Genomic DNA, 23,905 nt, shown 5'->3' on the forward strand with positions numbered 1-23,905 from the left:
TTGTTTGATCGGATGGGATAACCCGAAGCTAAGCTTAACCGAGTTTTCATTAAAGTTCACTGGAGTCATTTGGGTAAAAAGGGTGCCTATTTACGCTGCTTAGGCTTGAAGTAAGTGAGTTTCAGCGCGCCTCCAATCTCTCTGATCATCTGACGCCTAATTCTGTTGCCCTTTTCATAATTGCCACCTAACTTCATTGTTTTCTGCATGTTCATCTTTCTTATGATCTTATTCATCACAAACCCAAAATGTTCATCAAAAGGGCGAAATCACGTCCATCTCTCCGGGCCCGTGACTCTGACCTTCCTGAGTCATCCACCGCCGGTGGCTCGCCTTTGGCGAAAAGCAGCGTTACCGCAGAAGATGGAGACGTCAGTATGGACGTTGATCCGGATGAGTCCAGCGGTAGTATAATGGCGAAGAAGAAAGCTCAGAAGAAAGATAAGAGGAAAGACGGTATAAGCGGCAAGCCAAAAAGTAGATTGAGTTTTGGTGGAGCAGATGAAGAGGAAGGTAGTGAAGGAGGAAACACACCTTTTAAGCCTAAGAAAAGTTTGTTGTCTCAACAAATCAAATTACCTGATACACCTTCTTCAACCGGATCTGGTACACCTGCTTCCACCAGTCAAAATAGTATTAATGGAATATATTCTCGAGAATATCTGTCCCAGCTCAAAGCATCTACTCCTACACGAGCACCGCGGACGACAGAAGTGGAAGATGAAGGTGAAGAAGATGTAGATTCGAATGGACTCAGTAAAGTAGCTAGAGATAAATACGCATCAACGATTATAGAAGATACAACAGCTGGAATACCGGATACAGCCGCTATATCAGCTGCGAAAGCCAAACGTCAAGCTGCTTTAGAAAGCTCCAAACATGGTGGAATAGGCGAAGACTATATTTCACTTGGAGGAGGTAAATTAGCTGTTTATGATGGAGATGCTGGTCCTCATCCCGAAAGTAGATTAATGAGAGAGGAAGATGAAGAAGGTGATGGAGACGAAGGTCAGTTCAGCTGTCTGAGGGGCCCAAGTCCGATAGAGAAGCTGATAGACTGTTTCGCCCGCAGATATGGCCGAATATACAGAAGCCAAAGATAAGCTGTTTTTAGGTCGAGATGCTAATCGAGCTGCCGCAAGGAGGCTGAAAGGTGAGATAGGAGAAATGATAGCAGATCGGTAAGTGTCACATCTATTACTATTCAACGTTTGGCTGACTTTTCTGCGCAGTGAAGCGGAAGATGAGGACGATGAAGAGACTCTAGAATGGGAGAGGGCTCAAGCCCAAAGAGCTGGCAGATGGGAAGATGAGAAACCCCAAAAATTGGTGAAGAGGGCATACAAGGCAGCTCCAAGTACGTATCGTCTTATCTTCGAGTTCAGTCATTGGAATGCGCTGAGTGATGTGATAGTACCGAAGGCTCGACCTATACCGACGATATCATCCGCTCAATCTCGCTTAGCGAAATCCCTAGCCGACCTAGAACTCAACAAATCCACGCATGAACGGAACGTGGAGAATGTCGCTAGAGACCTAGCTTCTCTTGAAAAGGATGAAAGGGAACTTAGGGAGGAGGTCGAAAAAGTTGAGGGGAAGAGAGAATGGGTTGAGGAGTTTAAGAATTGGGTTGAAATGCTTGGTGGATTTTTGGAAGAAAAAGTACGTTTCGTCCTGTCACTATTCACAGACCAGACAACTGATACTGACTGCTTGCCTCACTATCAGTTCCCAAAATTGGAGAAGATCGAATCTGACTCCATGGGTCACTTCAAAGAACGTGCGGACATGATCAATTCTCGGAGATCAGCTGACGATAGTGATGATCTCGCTTTGTTTTTGGGTGTTGCTGCTCCACTTGAAGAAGAAGATCAGAAAGATGAATTTGGACGATCAGTGGGATCTGAAGCTGGACCAAGTTCTGTACGTCGCAGAACTCGTCGAGACGAGCGAATGGCTAGACGAAATAAACGGGGAGCCAAGTCTACTAGGGCGGTTAAGGACGAAGAGGGATTTTCTACAGACTCAACTTTAGCAGAAGGAGATCAAGAAGATTATTCCGTTGCTCAGGTCAACCTCGAAAGAAGAGTTCACGCATTATTGGACGATGTGAAAGCTGAAGATTTCCGCGATCCCGAAAAAGGACTCGCGCTGCGCTTCGGAGGATGGAGAAAGAAGTACGAAGAAGAATACGTGAATGCTTTCGGAGGATTGGCGTTAGTCCAGGCATGGGAGTTTTGGGCAAGGGGCGAAATGGTCGGCTGGGAACCACTAAGAGTGAGTTGACCTGTCAAATATTCCCTAGTACCGATCTATCAGCTGACTATTTTACGGCGCAGAGCAACAAGAGCTTAGATTCATTCACATGGCTGCACTCTTTACATCATTACTCACATCCCCCTTTACCGAGCACAGGAAACCAGGAGGAAGATGATATGGATTTAGACGATGAACCACCATTAGGCCCGGATGGAGATCTCGTAGCGTCGATGGTATCATCAGCTGTTGTACCTCTGCTCACCAAAGCGTTTGAGGCCGGAGTGTACGATCCGTACTCGGCTGCACAAACAAGGAGGGCGGTAGATTTAGTAGACGTAGTAAGAGAGATGATGGGGAAAGATAGCAGAAAGTACACTGTAAGTCCCATTGCATTGCACTCCTTTGTTAGCTATGCTGATGCGTTGTATATAGGCTTTGCTCAAAGCTGTGTTGGGTGTATATCACGAACACCTCTTAAATCTCTCATCGACAATCGCATCGATCACCGCACCGAACGCCATACCTCCTCCAGGGTTCGATCCTGCGTCACGACCAGCGATGGAGAGATTCGTAGCACGTCGTATCAAGCTGATCAAACATATGGCCCAATGGCGGAGGGAAGCACCGCAAGAAACGAGGGAATTAGTCATTAGGCTCGTGGGAGAAGTATTGCGACCTGTGATAGGTAAGGCATGGGACGGGGGAGGTAGGGAAATGGCTGCGAAGGTAAGTTTTGTTCTTCCGCTGTGGATGAGATTCGAGCTGATGTGATGAATTAAAGGTTATGATTGCGTCGACAGGCTTGATCAGTCCTGATTTGGTAGGATGGCTTCAACAAGGTCCAGGAAGTCGCTGGTAGACAAACTTCAAACGAAACGATATATTGACGAATATGCACAATGTTGTATCATGTCAGAGTACTGACCAATCGATCAACCGAGTACCGCTCAAATTCGAAGGATGTCTAGGCATCTCTCCTCGATATACTACAGTTGCCCTGTTAAGTCTTACTGTACCGTTCGACGAATTGCGATACTTGCATTTTTCACACCTTTGCTTATCTACCCTTATTTCAATCCTTTATTCCTCCATACCCGGGGTATCTAGTCATCTTCTGATGGCTTATACAATCGATCCTCTCGTCCCATCCAATATAACCCTTCTTCTTTCCATCGTTTTATGGATATGAAGAAGGAAAGGATAAATTCCCAGGACGAAAGGATTTTTGAATCTACCCGCGGAACATTAAAAGAAGGGCACTTCTGACCCGTTCATCTGCACTTTCCAGATTGATAGGCCGATCCCTATCTCTGAGAAAGGGCACGAAATGTTGGAACTTTTTGGGCTCGTTCCGCTCTTGACATTTTCATCCTTTTCTTCTTCCTCGATTCGATGTTTTAAGCCTTTTTGCTCTTTCATTGACGGCCTCCTAACGTGTACGCAATCTCTGCTCATTCACATGTAGACGAGAATACCAAAAAGAAAAGCTTGCTGCTCGTCATTGCGGTCACTGACCAATGAAACAATGGCATTATGGACAGATATAAAATGCATGTAAGACACTCAAACTATGACACGGAAAGCTGAAATACATTACAGTTGCTGAAGAAGTTTTTTGTAAGGGTTTGTTGTTTCGTGCTGAATGGATAGGAATATGTTTAAAGACGATAAAACGATACTATTCGAAACACAATTCTGACTAATGAATCTTATACAGGGTAGTCATTTACAAGTTAAACGGTCAAACAGCATAGCCTGCTGAGTGGTTGTCGGCCAAAGAGACTAGATGTTGAAATTCTTCCATGCCAGCTGCCATACATAGACTTTGGAATTTACCTTGTTGATGAATTAATTCAGTTGGTGAACCTTGTTGTACTAATTCGCCTTTATCCATAACTAAGATTTTCGAACATGGCATGATTGTCTAGTAACATGACGTATACAATATTGGTCAGAGGATCAGCATGGGGATGGTCTCGTCAAGGAAATAGGTAGGTATATATATAAATGTCAAAGATGTATCTTCACTCACCCTTAATCGATGAGCGATAATCAATACAGTAGCATCCTTGAATTCTTCATGAACGACTCTACTGATCTCTGCATCTGTAGCTGAATCTATAGAAGCTGTAGCTTCATCCAATATCAACACTCGATGTTTCCTCAATAAAGCTCTTGCTAAGACTACCAACTGTTTTTGTCCTGCTGAAAGGCTACGCATTGGAAAGTTGAGTCAGTCAGCTTGATGCTTAATCCTTTTGTAATACCATTCGTCTGGTTGGCGCTTCGCTCGAGATGTAAGTAAACTCACTTTTCACCACCACCTTTGATTTCATAATCCAGATTTTTGAATATGTTCTCTTGATGATCATGCTCTTTCTGTCCGACTCTATCTTCAACATCGTCAGAAGTAGTGATATTATCATTGATCTCAGCTATGGACGAGGAAGTAGACGTGAAAGTAGGATCGGTCCTCTTGAGAAGCTGAACTTGATGTAAAGCGTCGTATAGTTGCTCATCAGAATACTTCCCTTCGATATCAAGATTTAGACGCAATGATCCAGAAAGAAGGATTGGATCTTGTGCTATGATTCCCAATTTAGATCGAACACGGCCTAATGGAATTTGGGATATATCTACGTGTATCGTCCAAAAGACAAGTCAGCTCTTTTTTTTTATCATCTCAAATCACCCGTATCTCAGCGTGAGTCACTCACCTCTTCCGTCGATCTCGATCTTGCCTTTAGTGATATCAACGAAAGAGAAGAAAGCTTTTGCTAAAGTAGATTTACCACCACCTGTAGCACCTACTATACCAACTCTCTGACCACCTTCTATACTGAACGAAACGTCATGTAGTATTTCAGGCATATCAGGCCCATATCTAACACATAAATCCGAAACGTTTACTTGTCCCTTTTCAGGCCATTTACCTAAACCTAACTCCAATACCTCTTCATCATCCTCCTCATCTTCGTTCTCTTGGAGAGATAGGTGTTTATGTTTGTTTTGTTTGTCTTGTTCGGCTTCCCATTTCGCAGTGTTTGAATCACTTGCATCTAATGATTTTCCATCTTCTCTTTCCAACGTCCGATATTCTGATGTCCTTTCAAGACTAACTCCCTTCCATTCAAAATCTCTTAGTTGGATTAACATCCAATTCAAATTACTGGAAATCGTTGCTGCGAAAGTCATCACGAAACCTGCTGTGGCGCCAGTCGTAGATGATCGCGCTAACAGTAATGTCAAAGCGGTAATTTTGATTATGGTATCGAACACTTGAATGTTCACTATTGAAATAGCAGTGGATAACAGAATATATTTCCCATCAACATTGATTCGGATCGGTTCTAATCAAATATCTACTCACAGTATAACCAACGGGAAACGGCGGCTGTCCAGAATGTAGCAGTGATTTTCATGTTGGTCCACCTCATCAAGTCTGTGATATGTGTCAAATCAGTCAATTCCCCCTTTGCATGCCTTCCAACGATCCAAAAACTTACCGTCCATGAAAATCGATTGCGCGCCGAAGGCTCTGATGACTGAAGTACCAGCCACTGTCTCGCCATAAATCGCATTGATAGGTCCAGGAATGACCGCTTGCAATCTTCGAATTTGGCGAGATGAAGCTCTATAATATTTGGACTGCACCGTTGTCAGTTCAGCTTTGATGGAGGATTATTGGCTGGACGATACCCACAGGTCCCCACGCAGCCACTACCACCAGAATTGTGACCAAGCAAAATACCCAACCACCATAAATGGATACTGAGATTAAAGCAATGACGACTACAATGCAAGCATGAACATGGGCATGTCAGCCTCGTTGGAAACAGCGGCTTTATAACTCACCACTCATACTTCCTTGTGCAAACTCTCCCAAAATTTCAGAACAATCGAGAACGTCATTCTGAAAGCCATGTTGGGGCGTCAGCGTTGTTGTAGTATGAAGGATGATATGGTGCTGTATAGAATAGATATAGGAGAAAGAACTGACCAGGTCTTTTCCAAAACGTTGCACGATAGATCCAGCTCTAGTTTTGGTAAAGAAAATCATCTTAGAACTTAACATCGATTCGAGCATTTGACCATGAATCTGTATGACCATTGAGAGTCTGATGTCAGAGACAAATTACGAAACAATATCATGAAGCAGGGATTACCCACAAGTCTCATTGCTCTAACACATCCAAGGAAGCGGAAACAGTTGAATAAGGTGCCCATGATAGTCCGTCCAAGCGACAGCTAAATTCATACATTCAGTAGAGACTCGTATGGAAGCAAAGATGATGGCGCATAGGATTGATTCAACTTACTCCGGCATAAAGTGAGACCCAGAACACGACGCTGTACTTCTGTCTGATTTCGTCATTTCCCTCAGTCCCAGTCCATAGTCTACCCAAACACAACAATTCATTAGCTTTCTTCGAATCCATATTCGTGGGTGAAAGCAAAAGAAGAACTTACGCCAGTACTTTCCTCTCGACGACAGGTGAAAGCGTACTTGCCAACATCAGTAATACAAGTACTAACCAATACACGCAATTGCCATTTAGAGCTAAGAGGTTTTTCCAATGTTGAATATCAACTGTTCCAGACCCCTGTTCTTCTTCTAATATCAATTGTCTAGGTGTTTTAGGGATAACTTCTCTAATTTCAAATTTCTCAGCTTGCTCAATAGATTTTTCAGATACTTCATTCTTTTCTTCAGCTTTGTGCAAGTCATCACGTAGGTTCGATGAGTGAGTTTTATCCGCCGACAGGTCTACTGAGCTTGGCATTCTGGACGGAACTCTACTTGGCAATCTTGATTCAGTCCTTAGGTGGGACATGTATTCACTGTCGAGGAGCTGCCTCCCTGATCCGGTGAAGGTACATCGACCATCATCGAGATAAACGGTATGATCTGCTAATGGCGACAGAGCCTCGATAGCGTGAGAAGCAATGATAATCGTTCGACCGGTCATCAAGGGAGATTTAAAACAGTGTTGAACGATATGTTTGGATGTTTGGGCATCAACCGCAGAGATAACGTCGTCGAGGAGTAGGGTCGATGCTCGCGAGTAGATAGCTCGGGCCAAACTGACTGATCACCCAATCAGGACGAGTTTTTCGATGATACAATGATTCTCAGCTTACCTCGGGCTTTCTGACCACCTGACAAAATCTTTCCTCTGAGATAAATACTCTGTTATTAGCGCAATACAAGGCTGGTATCGAGAAGACAAATGAAGATGAAGTGGAGCCTGCGGGAAGTAAGGAAAGAGACTGGAAAGGAGAGCTTATCAGCTTACCGTTCGCCAATTTCGGTAAGATCAGAATCTTCGAGTAGTTCGAGATCAGGCATAAGACCTGTAGCAAAGCATACTGATCGATATCGATCCATATCAAGCGGTAGACCGAAAAGGATATTGTCACTGTGATGCGATATCATCAATACTAGTACAGTCTAGCCTGCCATCTTGCGCAATAAGACAAGAGAACTTACCGGATGCTCTGACTCAAGAGCCAAGGAGTCTGACAATACACATCAGCTCCAGTGCCACCAACAAGTTCAGAAAGTCAGATTCACCTGAGGGACATATGCAACAGCACCAGAAAGTAATGTCCAGTCATTCTTGTCGATCTCTGTAGGATCCATTATAGGTGATACAGCATAGGAAATTTTACCTTCTATCAATCTAGCTTCACCTAAAAGAGCAAGAAGTAAGAGTGTTTTGCCCGAACCAAATTTCCCAGCTATCAGTGTAATCTGACCACGAGGGAATTGGACATCAACCTCTCGAAGTCTAAATCCGACGCTACCCTCATTTGGAGTTGAGGTTCCGCTGATTGAGTTTGAGTTTACCATGTTAGTCGAATTGGATTTTAAATCGTTCTCGGGCATATCCCAAGCTACTGTACCCTTAACAAAAAGAGGGCCAGAATTGATGGGAGTGTCGTTGTGATGAGCCGTCTCGGAAAGATATTCTACATCATTGGAATCTAAGAATGTAGCTATTCTCTTAGCTCCCAAGACGTCTTGCAGGATCTCGGCTACTGTTGCAGGTAGATTGAACAGTGCGACTCGCAATTCTGATGTACATTTGGTAGCCTGTCAGCTTCTAGCTATCGGAAAGTTATGTCAGATTGGACTCACCATCAAATACAGCGATAGACGTCTACGAGTCCAGGGAGCTAGTCAGTGATATGCGAGATTTCAAGCACGAGTAACATACGAATGCAATGGTAGCACTGAGTTCTTTCTTAGCAATCAATGTATAATGAGCGAAAGAAACGATAACCAGGATCGTCGGTGCGGCAGAACTATTTGATGGATCTCAGCTCTAGATCTGGTCTAAGAACCGTTTGAAGAGGCTTATACTTACTATAAGAGCGATGAAGCATAACCTAACATTTGAGCTAAAACTAATTTTTTGAATTCCCTTTTGCGAACTTCACTAATTCTCCTAAACCAGAATTTCTCAGTAGCCATCATTTTGATCATCAAAATAGCTTGAATGGCTTCTTGCATTAAACCAACTCGTTCATCTCTTATTGCTAGACGTTTTTCGAAGACTTCGTATTCCTTCTTGGTCAGGAAATAAGCCGGTGGACAAGTGAATATCAACGTGGCAAAACCCCACATTCCAGATGGTCCTATATTTCACCCTCGCGCATCAGTCTCTTACGTTGCTGTATGGAAGGGAATGGACAGATAGATAGAGCCGCTTGAGCTACTCACCGAGAAGTAGCCAGATATATGCACCGCCCAGGAGAAGCTCCAGGAGAGCTCTGAAAAGCTCGCTGCCTGTCCACCCTATTCTCTGTACACTTACGGCATCAGACGAAATCAAATTGAGAATATCGGCTTTCGTTTGAACGGCTTTTTCACCATCTCCTTTTTCAGCCCTGGCATATAAGTTTCGAGTGAGGACTTTTCTGTAAATGAGGGAAAGTTAGTCTTGCTTCTGCTCTCGGGACATACACAGATCGGAGAAGTCTTACTGAAACATTAGGAAAGAAGTATGCGCGTTGATTCTTGGTCCTCCATAAGCATTTTGACTGTTTTTCCAACCAAGCAAGTGTGTCAGTGAATGATCTTCATGTCATCCATATGTTTACTTACAGGTTGTATTGTTGCATAATTGCTAATTTTGCGGCAAAGGAAGTAACGATCCCTAAAGCAGCAAAAGCTATTGCACTCTGTCTGGAGGATTTAGGATCATCGAGAATAGCTAAGATTTGTTGGAGACATAAGTGGGGAATATACCATAGTGGGCACAAAGCAATCGACAAAAGTAGGGCTGTAAGGGGACATCGATCATCAGTAAGCTTACTTGTTATAGGTTTGGTAGAAAGCCATCTGCATTGATTGCAGTAACTTACTCTTTACAACTGTTGTACGTTGAGGCCACCAAACTGTCCAAAGCAATGATAAAGTTTTATGATTTTTCCATTTAGCTCTGTTATTATTATCGGACATCATGACTTGATGATAGATATTTTGTGTTCTCAGATCTTTTTCACAAGCCGGCAAGTCAGTGATATCCACTTGATCTTTCTTAGAAGTCTTGATAATCATTGGGAAGACATAAGAAAACATTATTTGACCAAAAATAGATGCTGATTGTCCTTCTTCAACATTTCCACCTTGATGTTGAAACCCATCGATTGTTGGAGCTTCTTTCAACGAATTGGTGACCGCTTTAGAATACATATTGGTTAAATCCACATATAAATAAGGACTAACAGGTATATTACCTGATATCACAAATTGAAGAAATGATAAAGCAAATAATGTATAATCTGTCTGTGGGTCAAATTGTCCTGATGACTCGAACAGATAACTTCCCAAGGTACGGAAGTACAGAAGAATAGAATTGATGAGAGAAATGGCGCAAATATGATAAGATAACCTTCGATGAACAGCAAGATCCCTGGTGAATGTGTACTTGCGAGCAAGGCAAAGTAGATAGAAGAGGGTCAATGATTCAGTTGTAAAAGCGGTTTGGATCAGCGCATTAGACAGGTAAGGACGTTGTGTCATCATAATATAGATTTGTAGTCCCATGGTTCCAAGACTGACAAGGAGAAGTAAAGATCGGGGTACGATTGTCTGCCCCATCCAAGTAGTCAGCATGACGGTGTGTCTATTTTCGGGTATCGCGTGTACTCACTTTTCTCCAAAATGTTGTGGTCTCTACCGGGTCTCCAGTAATAGGAGTATGCATGGGAACTTGACTGAGGAGTTGGTTCTTCAATTCATCCTTCTTTGTGGGTTGTTTGTCCTCGACTGGGTCGGTGAGGGTGATTTTACCTTGAGTCCTTCGTTTGAGTCGAGATGCTAGAAGAATCAGAAACGATGACAGTACAGTCAAGAGGACACTGATGATACAGGTAATGTTGATCACTTTTGACCATGAGATGGTGCTTCTTAAGCCCATTGTGATATAATTCAAGACTCAGTATGATCGGTGAGCAGGAAGATCTGTAGAGCTGATATGCAAGCTTATATTGGCTTTCAGTATGATTGGAAGAGGTAATTGTAATGTTGGTTTGATTTGGGGGGAAACGAGTGCAGGAATTCGAGAGATTACCTGTTCTTATACCTACACTTCGACTCATGCATTGAAATGACTCATCGAGCGGGGATGATAACCAGGGAGAACAAGGAGATGTAATCAAAAGAGTTTTTGAGCTCTCTTCTTTGTCAACTAAGTCGCGAAGTCCAAAACAAAGGACTGATGATGCGCGTCATGATGAATGAAAGGAGAGAAAGGGAAGACGGTGGATTGACAGGTTTGACAGGTATGACAAAGAAAGCAGTCCTGTGTGTTGAGCTATGATACTTCTAGGGACCTGATGGTCGACTCGGAAACGTTTGAGCCAAGTAACTGATGGGTGGCATGAGTGTCCTGGAGATTGCAGATGAGAGAGAAACTTTAAGAGGTACATGGTCCTCGTCGATCGGTCATCTCCCACCATATTGGGTCGGTAAAATGATTCAAATTGGTTACCGGTGATAACACCAAAGAGGAATTGCGGATTTGATAGCTGTGCGATAACAGATCATTGGTGGAACTCACATTTATGCTTGACCTCGAACACGATATCACTTACTGGACTCTTGATTGATCTGAAACTGTATACTCATGTCAAGGCCCTAAACCTTCCATCGGGCGAGTATCATGACACTTCGAAGTGGGGATCTCTCTTTGTTTGAAGGCACCGTTCCTCATAGCGCCAAAACCATTCAAAATGCTATGAGTGAAATTGCTTTACGACGCCGGAATGACCGCACAGCAACACCGCTTTCTCACCTGTGTGCATAGGATGCATATCAGTAAGTGAAGAATTGAACAAGCAAGGATGCATCTCCCTGGAGGTTGTATGAGATGCACATATGGTAGGGTAGGGATACACAGGCATATCACCGTTATTGGATCTCATGGAGCATAGATTGACGAGTCAGTGAGTTCCAGGCCAGTGCGCCCATCATACAGATCCTTTCACTCTGATCACTTCGCTTAGACAATTATAATAGAAACACGTATCGAGATATCATCGTTCACTTAGAATCATACCATACTTCCACCTTTGTCATTGGACTTCTCCCTATTTCTTGTTCACCGTTAACGAGGTGCAGTGACCGCATACTACATCTCTTCGCTCCTCTTCCATCTTTCGACTTCCCAGTACACCTGAGGTTAGACCTTGATTATCATAAAAGATTCTGCAGCAATAGGACAAAAACCTCATCATTAGCGAATACCGAGATGCCGAGATCAACACCACCCTCATCACGTCTCACTCAATCCATCTTGTTCACGATCTCGCTTTTCGGTGTCATGATCACTTCGGTTCAAGCAGCGAAACAACCCTTCAACATCTCAGTTTCTGATCAGTCTCCTACAATCACTTATTATCCCAGTAGATCAGGACCTCCGGATCAGAGTTGGAACGTAACGTACAGCGATTCATCGTGGTCAAGCTATCTAAATCAAACTATAGGTCAAGGTGTTTCCACTCACTATACCACTCACATAGGAGCGAATGCAAGTCTCGGATGGTGGGGTACAGCTTTGTACCTACATGCGGATGGAAATGAGAGTGACGCAGAAGTCAAAGTGGACAATACTACAGCGAAAAAGGTGGATGATGGTTGGATGTTAGATGGTCTAAGTCAGGGTTGGCATAGAATCAGTCTGAGAGTGATTGGTAATGCTGGGGTAGGTTTGAAAGGGATAACGTTCACTACTGGGATCGGAGAAACTGGGTGAGTCAATACTCAATAGTCAATCGACTCAGCTCTGAACCCCAAGATAGAGACTTGGTCCAATCTTATATCACAGGATCCGAGCGCTGATGCAGATTTCCATGATATACTTAGAGCTGTCCCGGTGAATTCCACTGTTCAAGCGATATTCGGTGAAAATCAGATAAATGGAATGTTCAGTCAATCTACTGGACAATGGGAAACTGGAACGGAGATTGGTGGTGCTGGTAAGTTGTAGCTATATGTCTAGAACAAGATTGAAATCTGATCAACATATTCTTAGGAAATCAATCGAAGCAAACTTATAATAGGGTAGATACATATACACCCGGTTCAAAATTGATATTTCAACCACCAAACAACACATCATTCGTCTTATTGTATGGTTCAGTCAATTTCGATCATAATTCTTATTCTGTCAGTTTAACTTCATCAAATCTACCTAATATCGCTGTGTCTGGTGATGCCAAGGATACAATCACTTCTTCTACAACTATAGGTGGTATACCTTCTACTCAAATCATGTATGGTACTAGTCCATGGATATCAACAGATCAAGTCTTATTTTACGCAAATTTAGAATCATCGGCCCAATATACTGTTACGGTTGAAAATCAAGGTAGCGGTAATGCAAGATCCTATTGGGATATTTCAAAGGTTGTCTTCGTGCAAGCTCAAGGGTATGTCAGACTTTGAATATCCTCTTCGGGGGTCCCAAAAATGTGGACTGATATTCAGAACTTAAATAGCGGTAATACGACCAGGAGCGACAAGGGTAATAGCAATTCCGCCGCCATAGCAGGCGGAGTGGTGCGTATCAATTTCTGCAGCTCTTTTCGAGACGTAAGTGTAATTCCTAACTAACGCGTCTAGCATGCTAGGTCGGCGCCATCGTTGCTCTTGCTCTTATAGCAACTTTGCTTTGGTTCTTCGTCTTCAAGAAGAAGGAAAACGACCGTCATCAGAATCAACAGTACGTTCTGTGAGCCAAGAATGTTTTGTGGTTATACAGGACTGCTATTGATTTTTTTAATTTTGAATGTACTGCAGAACTAATATCTACGAGGACAAACCATTCGAAGTTGATCCATACCGACTCGGAAATGAAGAAGACGCTCATGACGCTTATGCCAGTGAGTAATATTTTCCCTCTATTCCACTTCCAATTTTTTCACCCCTGAACCAAAGAGTTGAGATGATTCTACGTCCTATATTTTTCATTGCTGATCGGGAAATTACTACTTTAGATGCAGCATCAGGAGGTCATACGCCTTACGATCATTCACCACCCTCAGGACAGAGAGACTCAACGATAACACCTTTACTTGCCTCGAGTTCCGGTCATTCTCCCGATCCAAACAATTCGCAAAACTCGAGATCGTCTTATCATTCAAGTATGGGAGCTGTGAATTCACCGAATCCTAATCGACTATCGATCCCTAACTCCGCCGATGGATACGGAAACCTCTACACCCCATTATCCTCTAGACATGCTTCATTACAAGCTTCTCAAGAAAACGGCTTATCACCAGGAATGATACTACATAATCCTGATCAAGCTCATTTGGAACAAGATGAAGATCAAAATACACAATCAGGTTCCCGGAGATTATCGCTACCAGGTAACACAGCGGAGATGACTAAAAATAGAATATCACAAAATGGGTATGGGAGGAACGAACGGAGAAGAAGTAATCTCATACAAGAACGAGATGCTGGAAGTGTACCTTTACCGCCTCGGGTGACAGAAGAGCATACAATCATCCCACCTAGTTATGATCCATCTTGGGCTAGAGATAGGTCAAATAGTGAGGAAGGACCTCGTCGTCAGGAATAACAGCGTTGTCTGCCTTGTATATAGGTTTTGAAAGATCTTGTTTCATTTGTACTGTAAATAGAAAGGTAATGCTAAATTGTTCATCATTTACGGAATTTACGGGATCCTCCAGAAACTGATAAGGCGATATCCACTCCAGATAGTAAGGTAAAACAGAAGCTAAGGTATTTTGTTCCTGACATCTCTCCCAAGCAGCAGTGATGTCGAAATGACCAGTTCAAGATGAGGATTTAGCCTGAGGCTTTGGATCGGTTCTTTGGATTTCTCTCCAACAAACACCATCGAGTAGCTTTATCCAGAACAAATGCTCTATCTGGAATATCGCAATAACTTGCATCCCCATCTTTATCCTCTGCGTTCCCAGAGATAGTGTATCCTATATGAAAACCTTCTTCAGCTTTCGATAGGTGCGGTTTGATCTTAGATAGATCCTGAACTAATCTGCTGGTACAGGATGAGGACAAGAGGTCTGGACCGTCATCATTATTGTCCAAATATTCCTGACGGGCATTCTGCCACTTGATGTATCGTCTACATACCAAATTATGTGCTGTGTAGTGAATCTCACTTGTTTCTGCATTGGATACAACATCAGTCATAAACTGCTCTTGCAGAGAGTAGTTCTCGTTGATTCGGATGGCTATATCTGACATGTGTTTTGACAGCGATTTCAACCTTTCCTGAGCCAAACTTTCTGTCATTTGTTTTGTTAAAGTGGCGATTTTCTCTCTCATTATGGCGGGACCGAGTTCATAGCCTGCCGACCAATCGCGATGAACGGTTTTTCCGAGACTGTTCAGTTCCTTCGCAAGGCTCGCGTTGGAATTGTGTAATTTCGCTAATTCCGTGCTCAGAGTCTCGTTCGCCTCTCTCAAAGCTTTGTTGCTTTTTCCGCATAGCCAATCTGAGAGGTATCGACGGGGAGATCGACGAGAGATAGAGGGACTTGCTGTGGGCTGCAGCAAGTCAGTCCGTGAAGGTATCGATTCATCTCCCGTCGAACGCGGCAAAGTTGAAGTGGCGTCTACGGCAGATTCTCGAACTAAACCAGCGATGCTGGGTAAGGTGGTCACATCAGGGTTGCTATTGGAATCCATGATGGTTTTATTTGTATTCGAAATGTGAAAGCAGGTACTGATATAGGTTGGTTATGTTAGGAAATGAAAGATGGTACGGGAGGGAAGTCGTAAGACAATATAAGCTGTAGAGCTTTATATTTACTCTACTTGTACAGCCCATGGAAAAAAGTGGATACTCTACTTCACGGACCTTTTTGACGTACATAGGAAAGTGCATGATTCTCCTTTCAATTCAAAGTATGAAAGGACGCAGTGAATACCTTCTGTTGCATCGTCGTCATCGTCATTGTCATTGTCATCATCAACATCATGTATATTGCCTAAAAAAATCGCGAATACAACTCGAGGGTAGTCTATGTCCATGTCCAGGTTCATGTTCATGGCGCTCATACTCGTACTCGCCTAGCTCTTTGTATTTCAGACGGATCTAACAAGTCTTGGTCATCGTCGCTCAAATGAAGATCTATTCTATTCATAAATTTATGAAAGACATGACTGAGCTTTAAGGTTTGCTCATGGTACCGTAGTTCCACAAAGTTTTGACATGACCGCCACAGGATAGAGGCTGAATGAGTTTCGATTTTTGTAATGTGAATAGTAAGCCAAAAGAGAAGATTCCAGCCTAAGACTTTGATCTGGTCCTCTTATTTCTTCTCCTCCAAAGTCCACTTGGTGGAAGTGGCTTCATCTAGAGAACAAACTCTATATTTGGAAAAAAGCACCGACTGTCATCCCCATCCTGCTCGTGACCTGGAATGGTGTAGATCACATGAAACCCCTCCTTATCTCTCTTTACATACGCATCAATAGTATTGAGGTCTTTAGTTAAGCTGCGGGTACAGGCTGAGACTAGGAGGGTAGGATCCTTGTCATCACTAGCGGCATACTCGTAACCGGCATTCTGCCATTTGGTATATCGTTTACATACTGCATTTTGAGCTGCAGAGCAAATTTGACTTTTTTCGTCATTTGATATGAGGTTATTCATGAAATGACCTTCCATTGAGTAATCTTCGTCGATTAGCTCTGCTAATTTTGGTTTTTGTTTGGGCAACAATTTGATCCTTTCCTCTGCTAGGGATTCGGTCATTTCCATAGATAGAATGGTGTTTTTTTCTCTCATGATAGTGGGACCCAAGGATGCTCTTGATGTATAATCGCCAAGGATAGCCTGTCTTAGATCTGATATCTCTCTTCCCAGTTCTGCTTCCGACGCATGTGAGCGCTCCAACTCGTTATTCAGATTCTTTAGCGCCAATTCTTGGGCTCTGCTCTTGCCGCCATCTAACCAATCTACGAGCCATTGACGGAAAAGATCGACAAGGTGTGGAAGATTGTATCGTCGGGCTGAAGAGTTTGGACAGGCCAGATGGATCAACGACACCTGAGGTTGGAGCAGCGGAAGTGGAGATAGTGGTAAGAGCTGATCTCCCTTTATCGATGCTGGATAATATGGTAGCACTAGCATTGATGTCCGCGGTAGTAGGCTACACGGCGTGTGACGTTGCAACAGCCCAAGTAGGATTCGTAGTAGGGACTGGAGTTCCTTCATTTCTACTGAGTATTGTGGTAGCACGATCATTGGTGTTCATGGTGGACGAGAGCACACTGCAGATACATTGCATGTCAGCGGCGAAAGAAAATGATATGAATGATGTTGTGGCGGATGCTATTTTTGTGGAGATGATTTTTGTCCGACCGTGTAATCTGAAAGCAGATGACTGTACGATGTGATTGCATGCACTGAGCTCAATATGTAACGGGTCGTAAAATTATACATTGGAAAGGACGGATTTTCCTTTCAACACATCAAAGAAAGGGTCTTCAGGTATTTCTCATTGACATCATCAATATCATCGATATCATCATCTTTTTGACCACCATCAGCAACGTCATATTGGCAATGGCAATCGCCACGTCGATCCTTTCATCTCATCTGTTGATTGTGCCCGTACTTTTCTACGGGTCGACGAGTCGAAGTTTCATACAGCTCTATTGTATGTTTCAGATAGGTGCTACCTCATTACGAAGCTCTTTCCAGTCTATAAACTGCATGCCTTTGCGTGACTTTATTGTAATTTCTATTCCAATGAGGAACTTCCAAGAGAACATTCCACCACAAGTTATATCAGGTATCCGGGATTATATACAGTACAAGAGGTTTCAGCTGTTTTGATTCATAGCCAACGGCCGAAAACCTTGATGATGAGTTCTCATAGCTCGATAAATCAGGTCAAGGCTGTTCCTCATGGACTGTGTGTGTATTCTCAATGGTGGTACCGTGAAGATCATGTACCATAAGTAAGGATCATCTATCCACTATCTTGACTATGATGCGTGAAACTACTGTATATATACGCTTTGTGTCAATGATCGGATCTATATCACAGTGCTCAGTAATAAGCAATCGGCATTACTACCTTTTGACCAAGAAGGAACTCTGATGATATTTTTTTTAAGACGTGACTTGAACAAAATTCTCTTACTTTCGTCGTCATCATCACGATAAAGCTCACGAAAGCAATTTGTATAATATGACAATGCATGACAGGCTGAAAAATTGACAAATTGGCAAGAATCCTCTTCGCCTCCTTTATTAAAACTCATCTTCATCCATTTCTATCGCATCTGGATTTGCTGTTTGCTCTTCATCTTGAGATTGATCTATTCCATGAGCATTTTGAGTTTTCAAAGTACTTGCCACGAAAGCAGGTCCGCCAATCTTCTTTGAAGCTGCGGTACCAGTACCTGACATTTCTCTTTCCATGGCGGCCATCGGATCAGCCGCGTCTTTAGCGATTGTTTGTGCTGTATCCGTAGGTTTTTCAGCTCCTTTCGCTGCTGCAGCAGTTTGAGCTGCGATGAATGATGTCTCAGTGTTGAAAGCTGCTTGAACAGCTCTTTTGATTCGTAGCATTTCTCTGAAAGTATCTTCGGATCCAGTATCGACTGCAGAGTCAACACAAAAGGGTCGTCAGTAAAGTAAATTCGTGATAGGAGATAGATTATCAGTAAAGAACCCACCCTCGAATTGATTCCATTCTTCCCAGAAACCACTTTCGATTCTTGGATCACAGAATTGACTTGCATGAGCGTAAATAGCTCTTGCTCTATCAATTTCACCTAATTTCCTTTCCATCCTAGCGAATCTTTTACACATCTCAGCAGTCTGTTTATCCGGTAAGTTTTCTAGAGCTCTTTCATATATAGGTCGTGTAGCTGGTAATCCAAAGTTTGCGGTTGCTTTTGCTATATATATAGTGAACATGTCGAACTTATCTGAATCTTGAACTGTCGTACATGCCCGATCATATATTCCCATTGATCGTTTAGCTAATCCATGTTCTTCTTCCAATTTGGCATAAAGAAGGTAAATTGGTTTACAGAATTTAGGTGGACAATTCTCTAGCGCTTGTTCGAACAGATCTCTGGCTCGCTCAAGTTTTTTACCACCATATCGCTTCACGAATTTGGATAAGTAAATATTCCAGATTTCGAATGCTACTGATGGATGGAAAAGCTCGATACCTCGTTCATATACCTAAGAAGAATAAAGTGGATCAGCTATCTGTAACATAAAGAGCTGCAAGCTGAGAATCGATCTGTACGCACCTTGAAACTCTCTTCGAAGTATTTGTTCTCCTCTAAGAATCCAGCATAGTTGACAATGACTTGAGCATTAGCAATCTTTAGTTCCATAATCTTGTCATAAACAGCTTTGGTTGATTCGACTGAGCCAATAGACTCTTCCAGATCACTGTAAAATGACCAAAGTTTGAGGGATTTGAACAGACGTGTTTGTGGCGAAACGGACTATCGAATGTATGCTATGAGCAAGGACTCATCGAAGATCAAGAATGAAAGGCGAAAACGAAACACTCACTTCATCATAGAAGTTGATTTTTTTGGGATCTCGAGGGATCGTCGTAGCTCTTTGCATCATTCGAATAGCTTCGTCATAATTCCTACGAAGATCAATGAGCTTTACGTCCTTTTGTGTGAAACAGAGACTGGATAGCTTACTCATTTCTCAATTCCATTTCAGCCCATTCACACCAAACTTCTGCTAATTCATCTACACTCTTGAAAGGTACTTTCGTTGCTCTTTCCAATATTTTTCTGGCTTGTTTAAGATCAGGTTCACTCTTTGATTCACCTGTTTCGAGGTCTTTACTTCCACCTTCTTCATAGAATTTAGCGAAATTGACATATAGTGGATAAAGAGGTCCTGTAGCTTTTCTTGGGTTTATAGTATCTAACGCTTTGACATAAGTTTCAACCACCTTTTCATCGTCATCACCATATAGTGCAACCCTTTTCTCCCATTCAACAACTTCATTTGGATTCCTTCGGAGTAAAACTTCATTTACTATAAACGGTCTTCTATCCATCAATTCTTCGAATGATTTCATTCTTTCATCTAATTCTTTTTCGGTTTCTTCCAAATCAAACTCTTCATCTTCGATATTATCTTCATCAGCTAAAGCATCCATTAAAGTTGAGATCATCGTCTCTGAGAATTCGGCATAAGCATCAAAGATTTGTGTGAAATCCCTTATCGTCACTACTGCTGCTAAACCTCTTTCGAACGTTGTTGTAGCTCTTTCAAATTCTCCTCTTTTTATCCAGTATGTTGCCAGTCCAGTCCACAATCTACCGGCTTGGTCTTTGTATACTTCCAATCCATCTTTTTCCACTATACCTTCGACATCAAGTAAACGTGTGTTGGCAGGATCTATATCTTCATCGTACGGTAGATCTTCAGGTCCTTTTTTCACCGTGATAGCATCTTTGGGTTTGAATATTTTACCTTGTTCAACAGGTACGGGTGGTCCAGCAATTCTCATCAATCTTCCGTTGATACTTGCTGGTTCTTCCACTGGCGCAGAATCACTTTCTTCCGTAGGTTTCGCTATCTGCTCTTCAGCGACTTGTTTGGCAGCTTTTAATTCCAGCGTTTGCTCTTCATCCATCCCTACTTCGTCTGCATAACGTTCTACTAATTCAAGGAAATCAACAAAAAGCTGGTATGGCGATTTACCTTCTAGCGAGGAGTACAGGTTTTTAGCAGCGCGACGGGCGAGGGACAACAGGTATTTGGACGCTGCAAGCGGACGAGGAGGAGATGCGTCAAGAAGATAGGCAATATGTCGCTCAGTGAGAGACGGATCAACCTAATGTCAGAATCATGGAATCAGTTTTTGTATTCATGCATATACGTTGAATTGATTTCGACAAAACATACCTTTAAATACCTTCTCCAAACCCTTTCTCCTGCTTCACCGCCCATCAGCTCTGCCCATCTCAGATATAAGCCCCAAACTCTTCCATGTAAACTTGGTGGTAAAGTTCTCAAAGCTCTATCGAATGTTCTTCTGGCATATGTTCTTTTGAATGCGGAAGGACATTTTGGATGTAACAGAATTGAAAGATGTAATAGCCATGGAACAGGTAAATGACTTAAACAAGCTATCATTCTTTCACCTGTTGCGATTAAAGATCTCCATTCTTCGTATCCAATTATACCATCTAAACCATCTTTCCACTCATTAGCTAATTCGGCAGCATCCAATAATTCTCTAACGTTAGTTTTGAACGATGAGCCTCTTTTCGATTGTTGTTGTCTAGCCGTTTTAGCTTCATTAGTCAATTCTCCAAGTACATATGATTGTCGCATATTGATATATGATCTCCATAATTTGAAACTTGTTGGGAATATCGACAGTGCCCTCTCATACACCAAGGTCAATTGTTGTAACCCTTCTCTCGCGACATGGGTTGATAATGGACCCAGTAAACTTTCTTCAGGTGATGAAGTATCTCCTTGTGGTGGTTCTAACCTCGATATCCTGTCTTTCAGTTGATGAATATACGAGAGCCATGATCGAAGATTGTCAGGGTTTTGAAGCAGGTCTTCTTCTGTCGCTAGGTCGGACGCGGAGATGAGATGAGAGTGAGTGACGGGAGTAGGGATGGGGAACGTAAGTGGGAATCGGGAAGAAAGGGACGCTAGAGGGGAGTCTTCCACCGCCATCGTGGATAGCTTTGCTCCTTTGGGATTGAGATATTGAGCAAAAGCGAGAATTGTGGTTTCGAGATGATCAGAAGAGGTGTTTATAGCATCTTCTTCACATCAACATTTACCATGATGAAATGCATCAAAGAAACCGTGAAAGCTCATAAGGTGCCACATCAACGGCGTTATATCGGGATTATAAGCTGCAGTCTATTCTACAGTCTTTTCCTTGTTGTTATACATGCATGCATGCATATGATTTTACCTCTCGAAGATGTCTCTCCTCATATGGATGAGCAATCTGGGGTATCAAACAGCTGTGACATACGAAGCTTTCAAGAGGGTTGAGCAGGTCTGAAGCGATATGGTTGTGTATGTTACAAGATCTCTTTGTTGAAAGTTTACCCTGAATTATTCACTCTGTTCGAAAAGTGGAGGACGTCCATACAGAAAAGATAGAGATACAGAGACAACCATTGCACTCGAATGATTCGGACCACATTCTCAATCACTCTGAGTACCTCATACCATCTGGAAAGCGAATCTTTCACTTGGAAAGCACAGCAAAAATACTTAAATCAACCAGATTACTCAAAATGCGATTCGCAGGCAAGTCTAGATCAATTTCCCCATAAGGTGTTACCACCTCTTATCACCTAAGCTCTCAATGTCGACTAACGTAGTCTTGATCTGAGTAGATATTGCTGTGAATCTGACTGATCCAATGTTCATCGGGACATATCGAGGTAAACATCGACATCCATCAGATCTGAGACAGATACTGGATCGAGCCAAGGAGAAGGGTGTTGAAAGGATTTTGATCACCGGAACAAGTATGGAAGAGAACAAAGAAGCTCTGAAATTGGCTAAAGAGTATGGTCAGTTTCTTGCCTTTGTCCGAACAGACAATCATTTTCGGAGTCAACTATCTTTAGGGACGATCTTGTCCATAAGCTGATAAACTCGTGATTTTGATCAATGATTTGATGATGCAGATTTACATTGTACGGCAGGATGTCATCCTACTTCTACATCTGAAATCTCAAATTATCCTCTTGGAGTAGAAGGGTACATCAGCGATTTGAGAAAACTCATTAGCGAAGATAGAGGAGAAGGAGGTTCTAAAAGGATAATATCATTTGGGGAAATTGGATTAGGCGAGTGCTTTTTAAACGTTATGAATAATCCGGCGCCTCTTCATCTCTCCTCCCCTCTCTCCCCTCTCTCCCCTCTCTCCCTCTCTCCCCCCTGTCCCTCGCCTGAGAGCCGCAATGCCTCCTCTTCAACTAGGTTAGAATACATCTAATCGTTGACTGACGCTTAATCATCGTCCTGTCCAATGTAGATTACGATAGACTACATCATTCATCTCGTGAAACTCAATTACAGCACTTACCGAATCTACTCAACTTATCAAAAGAATTCAAACTTCCTCTATTCCTTCATTCACGTACATCCGAATCACACATTGATTTAGTAAAAATACTCAAGGATATAGGATGGAATACTGGATGGGGTGGTGGAGTCGTACATTCTTTCACTGGAACAGAGGATGAAATGAATGAATTGGTGAGTTTGCGTTTTTGCCTCCTTTTTTGTTAAATTATATCTTTGAACATCCGATTGATAAGAATGTCTTCCTTAAATAGATAGATATGGGTCTATATATTGGAATCAATGGGTGTTCACTTAAGACAACAGAGAATATTCATGTCGTGAAACAGATTCCATTGAACAAGATATTACTTGAGACTGGTAAGTGTGATAATCTATCAAGAATTGCAATTTGACTTGATAACGGCGACACTAAACCTCCATACGTATGTTTGCAGACGCTCCATGGTGTTCAATAACTACTTCTCATGCATCACATCAATACCTCCCTTCCATCGATTCAGGATTGGTGATTGAAAAAGTTAACAAGCCTGAGAAATACAAAGATAGTTTAGGCGTTAAAGGCAGACAAGAACCTGGTGATGTAAGTCTTTCTTAGCCCGTCCTCTTACTCTTCTTCAACGTCATTCTTGATAATTGACACGCTCGTGGAAATTCGAGATCTCCAAGACGCTGATCGTTGTTTTTGCACATCGAATATTAGATCGGAGTAATCGCACATATCGTAGCTTCATTAAAAGATATCACGATCCAAGACTTATCGGAACAAGTTTGGGTGAATACTTTGAATTTATTCTATCCTTCCGAAGTACAAGTAGACAAATAGACAAGAAGAGAAATATGGCAATAGGAATATGGAAGGCAATCATAATCAACATGACCGATGCGTGGCCGGATGTATTATATGCATAATAACCAATTATCAACTGGAGAACTAATCCTAAGTGGAAAAAGGTATAGATGGATCTTTGGTATAATCCACTAAGCAGGGGAAAATAGTGTATAATATCTAAATATCCGAACCAAGTACATGTTCAACATTGGTATCAACGTTACAG

The 23,905-nt window shown here is 42.4% G+C and overlaps 7 protein-coding genes across 7 annotated transcripts; 3 read left to right on the plus strand and 4 right to left on the minus strand.

Annotated features, from left to right (window-relative positions):
- Positions 1 to 248: 248 nt before the first annotated feature.
- IL334_006463 (uncharacterized protein) lies at positions 249 to 3,118 on the plus strand (the record flags this gene model as incomplete). The annotated part of the gene is made up of 8 exons (XM_062938165.1): positions 249 to 1,008; positions 1,073 to 1,181; positions 1,233 to 1,357; positions 1,415 to 1,662; positions 1,729 to 2,277; positions 2,340 to 2,636; positions 2,692 to 2,985; positions 3,041 to 3,118. 8 exons carry the CDS (start codon positions 249 to 251, stop codon positions 3,116 to 3,118), a joined length of 2,460 nt encoding a protein of 819 aa, XP_062794216.1.
- Positions 3,119 to 4,000: 882 nt separating this feature from the next.
- IL334_006464 (uncharacterized protein) lies at positions 4,001 to 10,688 on the minus strand (the record flags this gene model as incomplete). The annotated part of the gene is made up of 24 exons (XM_062938166.1): positions 4,001 to 4,183; positions 4,292 to 4,472; positions 4,571 to 4,895; positions 4,977 to 5,549; positions 5,630 to 5,701; positions 5,766 to 5,907; positions 5,963 to 6,051; positions 6,115 to 6,172; positions 6,260 to 6,358; positions 6,430 to 6,507; positions 6,579 to 6,657; positions 6,730 to 7,348; positions 7,402 to 7,436; positions 7,557 to 7,679; positions 7,751 to 7,779; positions 7,835 to 8,337; positions 8,402 to 8,423; positions 8,481 to 8,568; positions 8,631 to 8,901; positions 8,987 to 9,183; positions 9,250 to 9,306; positions 9,371 to 9,548; positions 9,631 to 10,360; positions 10,422 to 10,688. 24 exons carry the CDS (start codon positions 10,686 to 10,688, stop codon positions 4,001 to 4,003), a joined length of 4,998 nt encoding a protein of 1,665 aa, XP_062794217.1.
- Positions 10,689 to 12,020: 1,332 nt separating this feature from the next.
- Positions 12,021 to 14,357, plus strand: IL334_006465 (uncharacterized protein; the record flags this gene model as incomplete). The annotated part of the gene is made up of 7 exons (XM_062938167.1): positions 12,021 to 12,520; positions 12,635 to 12,747; positions 12,804 to 13,200; positions 13,270 to 13,330; positions 13,402 to 13,493; positions 13,571 to 13,653; positions 13,768 to 14,357. 7 exons carry the CDS (start codon positions 12,021 to 12,023, stop codon positions 14,355 to 14,357), a joined length of 1,836 nt encoding a protein of 611 aa, XP_062794218.1.
- Positions 14,358 to 14,587: 230 nt separating this feature from the next.
- On the minus strand, positions 14,588 to 15,454 carry IL334_006466 (uncharacterized protein; the record flags this gene model as incomplete). Its single annotated transcript, XM_062938168.1, has 1 exon — positions 14,588 to 15,454. The coding sequence occupies one exon, from the start codon at positions 15,452 to 15,454 to the stop codon at positions 14,588 to 14,590; it is 867 nt and encodes a 288-aa protein (XP_062794219.1).
- A 626-nt stretch (positions 15,455 to 16,080) lies between these two features.
- On the minus strand, positions 16,081 to 16,904 carry IL334_006467 (uncharacterized protein; the record flags this gene model as incomplete). The annotated part of the gene is made up of 2 exons (XM_062938169.1): positions 16,081 to 16,138; positions 16,237 to 16,904. 2 exons carry the CDS (start codon positions 16,902 to 16,904, stop codon positions 16,081 to 16,083), a joined length of 726 nt encoding a protein of 241 aa, XP_062794220.1.
- Positions 16,905 to 18,032: 1,128 nt separating this feature from the next.
- Positions 18,033 to 21,470, minus strand: IL334_006468 (pre-mRNA-splicing factor SYF1; the record flags this gene model as incomplete). Its single annotated transcript, XM_062938170.1, has 6 exons — positions 18,033 to 18,385; positions 18,461 to 18,977; positions 19,049 to 19,249; positions 19,320 to 19,401; positions 19,460 to 20,610; positions 20,682 to 21,470. 6 exons carry the CDS (start codon positions 21,468 to 21,470, stop codon positions 18,033 to 18,035), a joined length of 3,093 nt encoding a protein of 1,030 aa, XP_062794221.1.
- Positions 21,471 to 22,176: 706 nt separating this feature from the next.
- On the plus strand, positions 22,177 to 23,673 carry IL334_006469 (uncharacterized protein; the record flags this gene model as incomplete). The annotated part of the gene is made up of 6 exons (XM_062938171.1): positions 22,177 to 22,330; positions 22,448 to 22,609; positions 22,798 to 23,021; positions 23,102 to 23,207; positions 23,285 to 23,430; positions 23,551 to 23,673. 6 exons carry the CDS (start codon positions 22,177 to 22,179, stop codon positions 23,671 to 23,673), a joined length of 915 nt encoding a protein of 304 aa, XP_062794222.1.
- Positions 23,674 to 23,905: the final 232 nt, after the last annotated feature.

This window comes from Kwoniella shivajii, chromosome 9 (assembly GCF_035658355.1).
Source record: "Kwoniella shivajii chromosome 9, complete sequence".
Lineage (NCBI taxonomy): Eukaryota > Fungi > Basidiomycota > Tremellomycetes > Tremellales > Cryptococcaceae > Kwoniella > Kwoniella shivajii.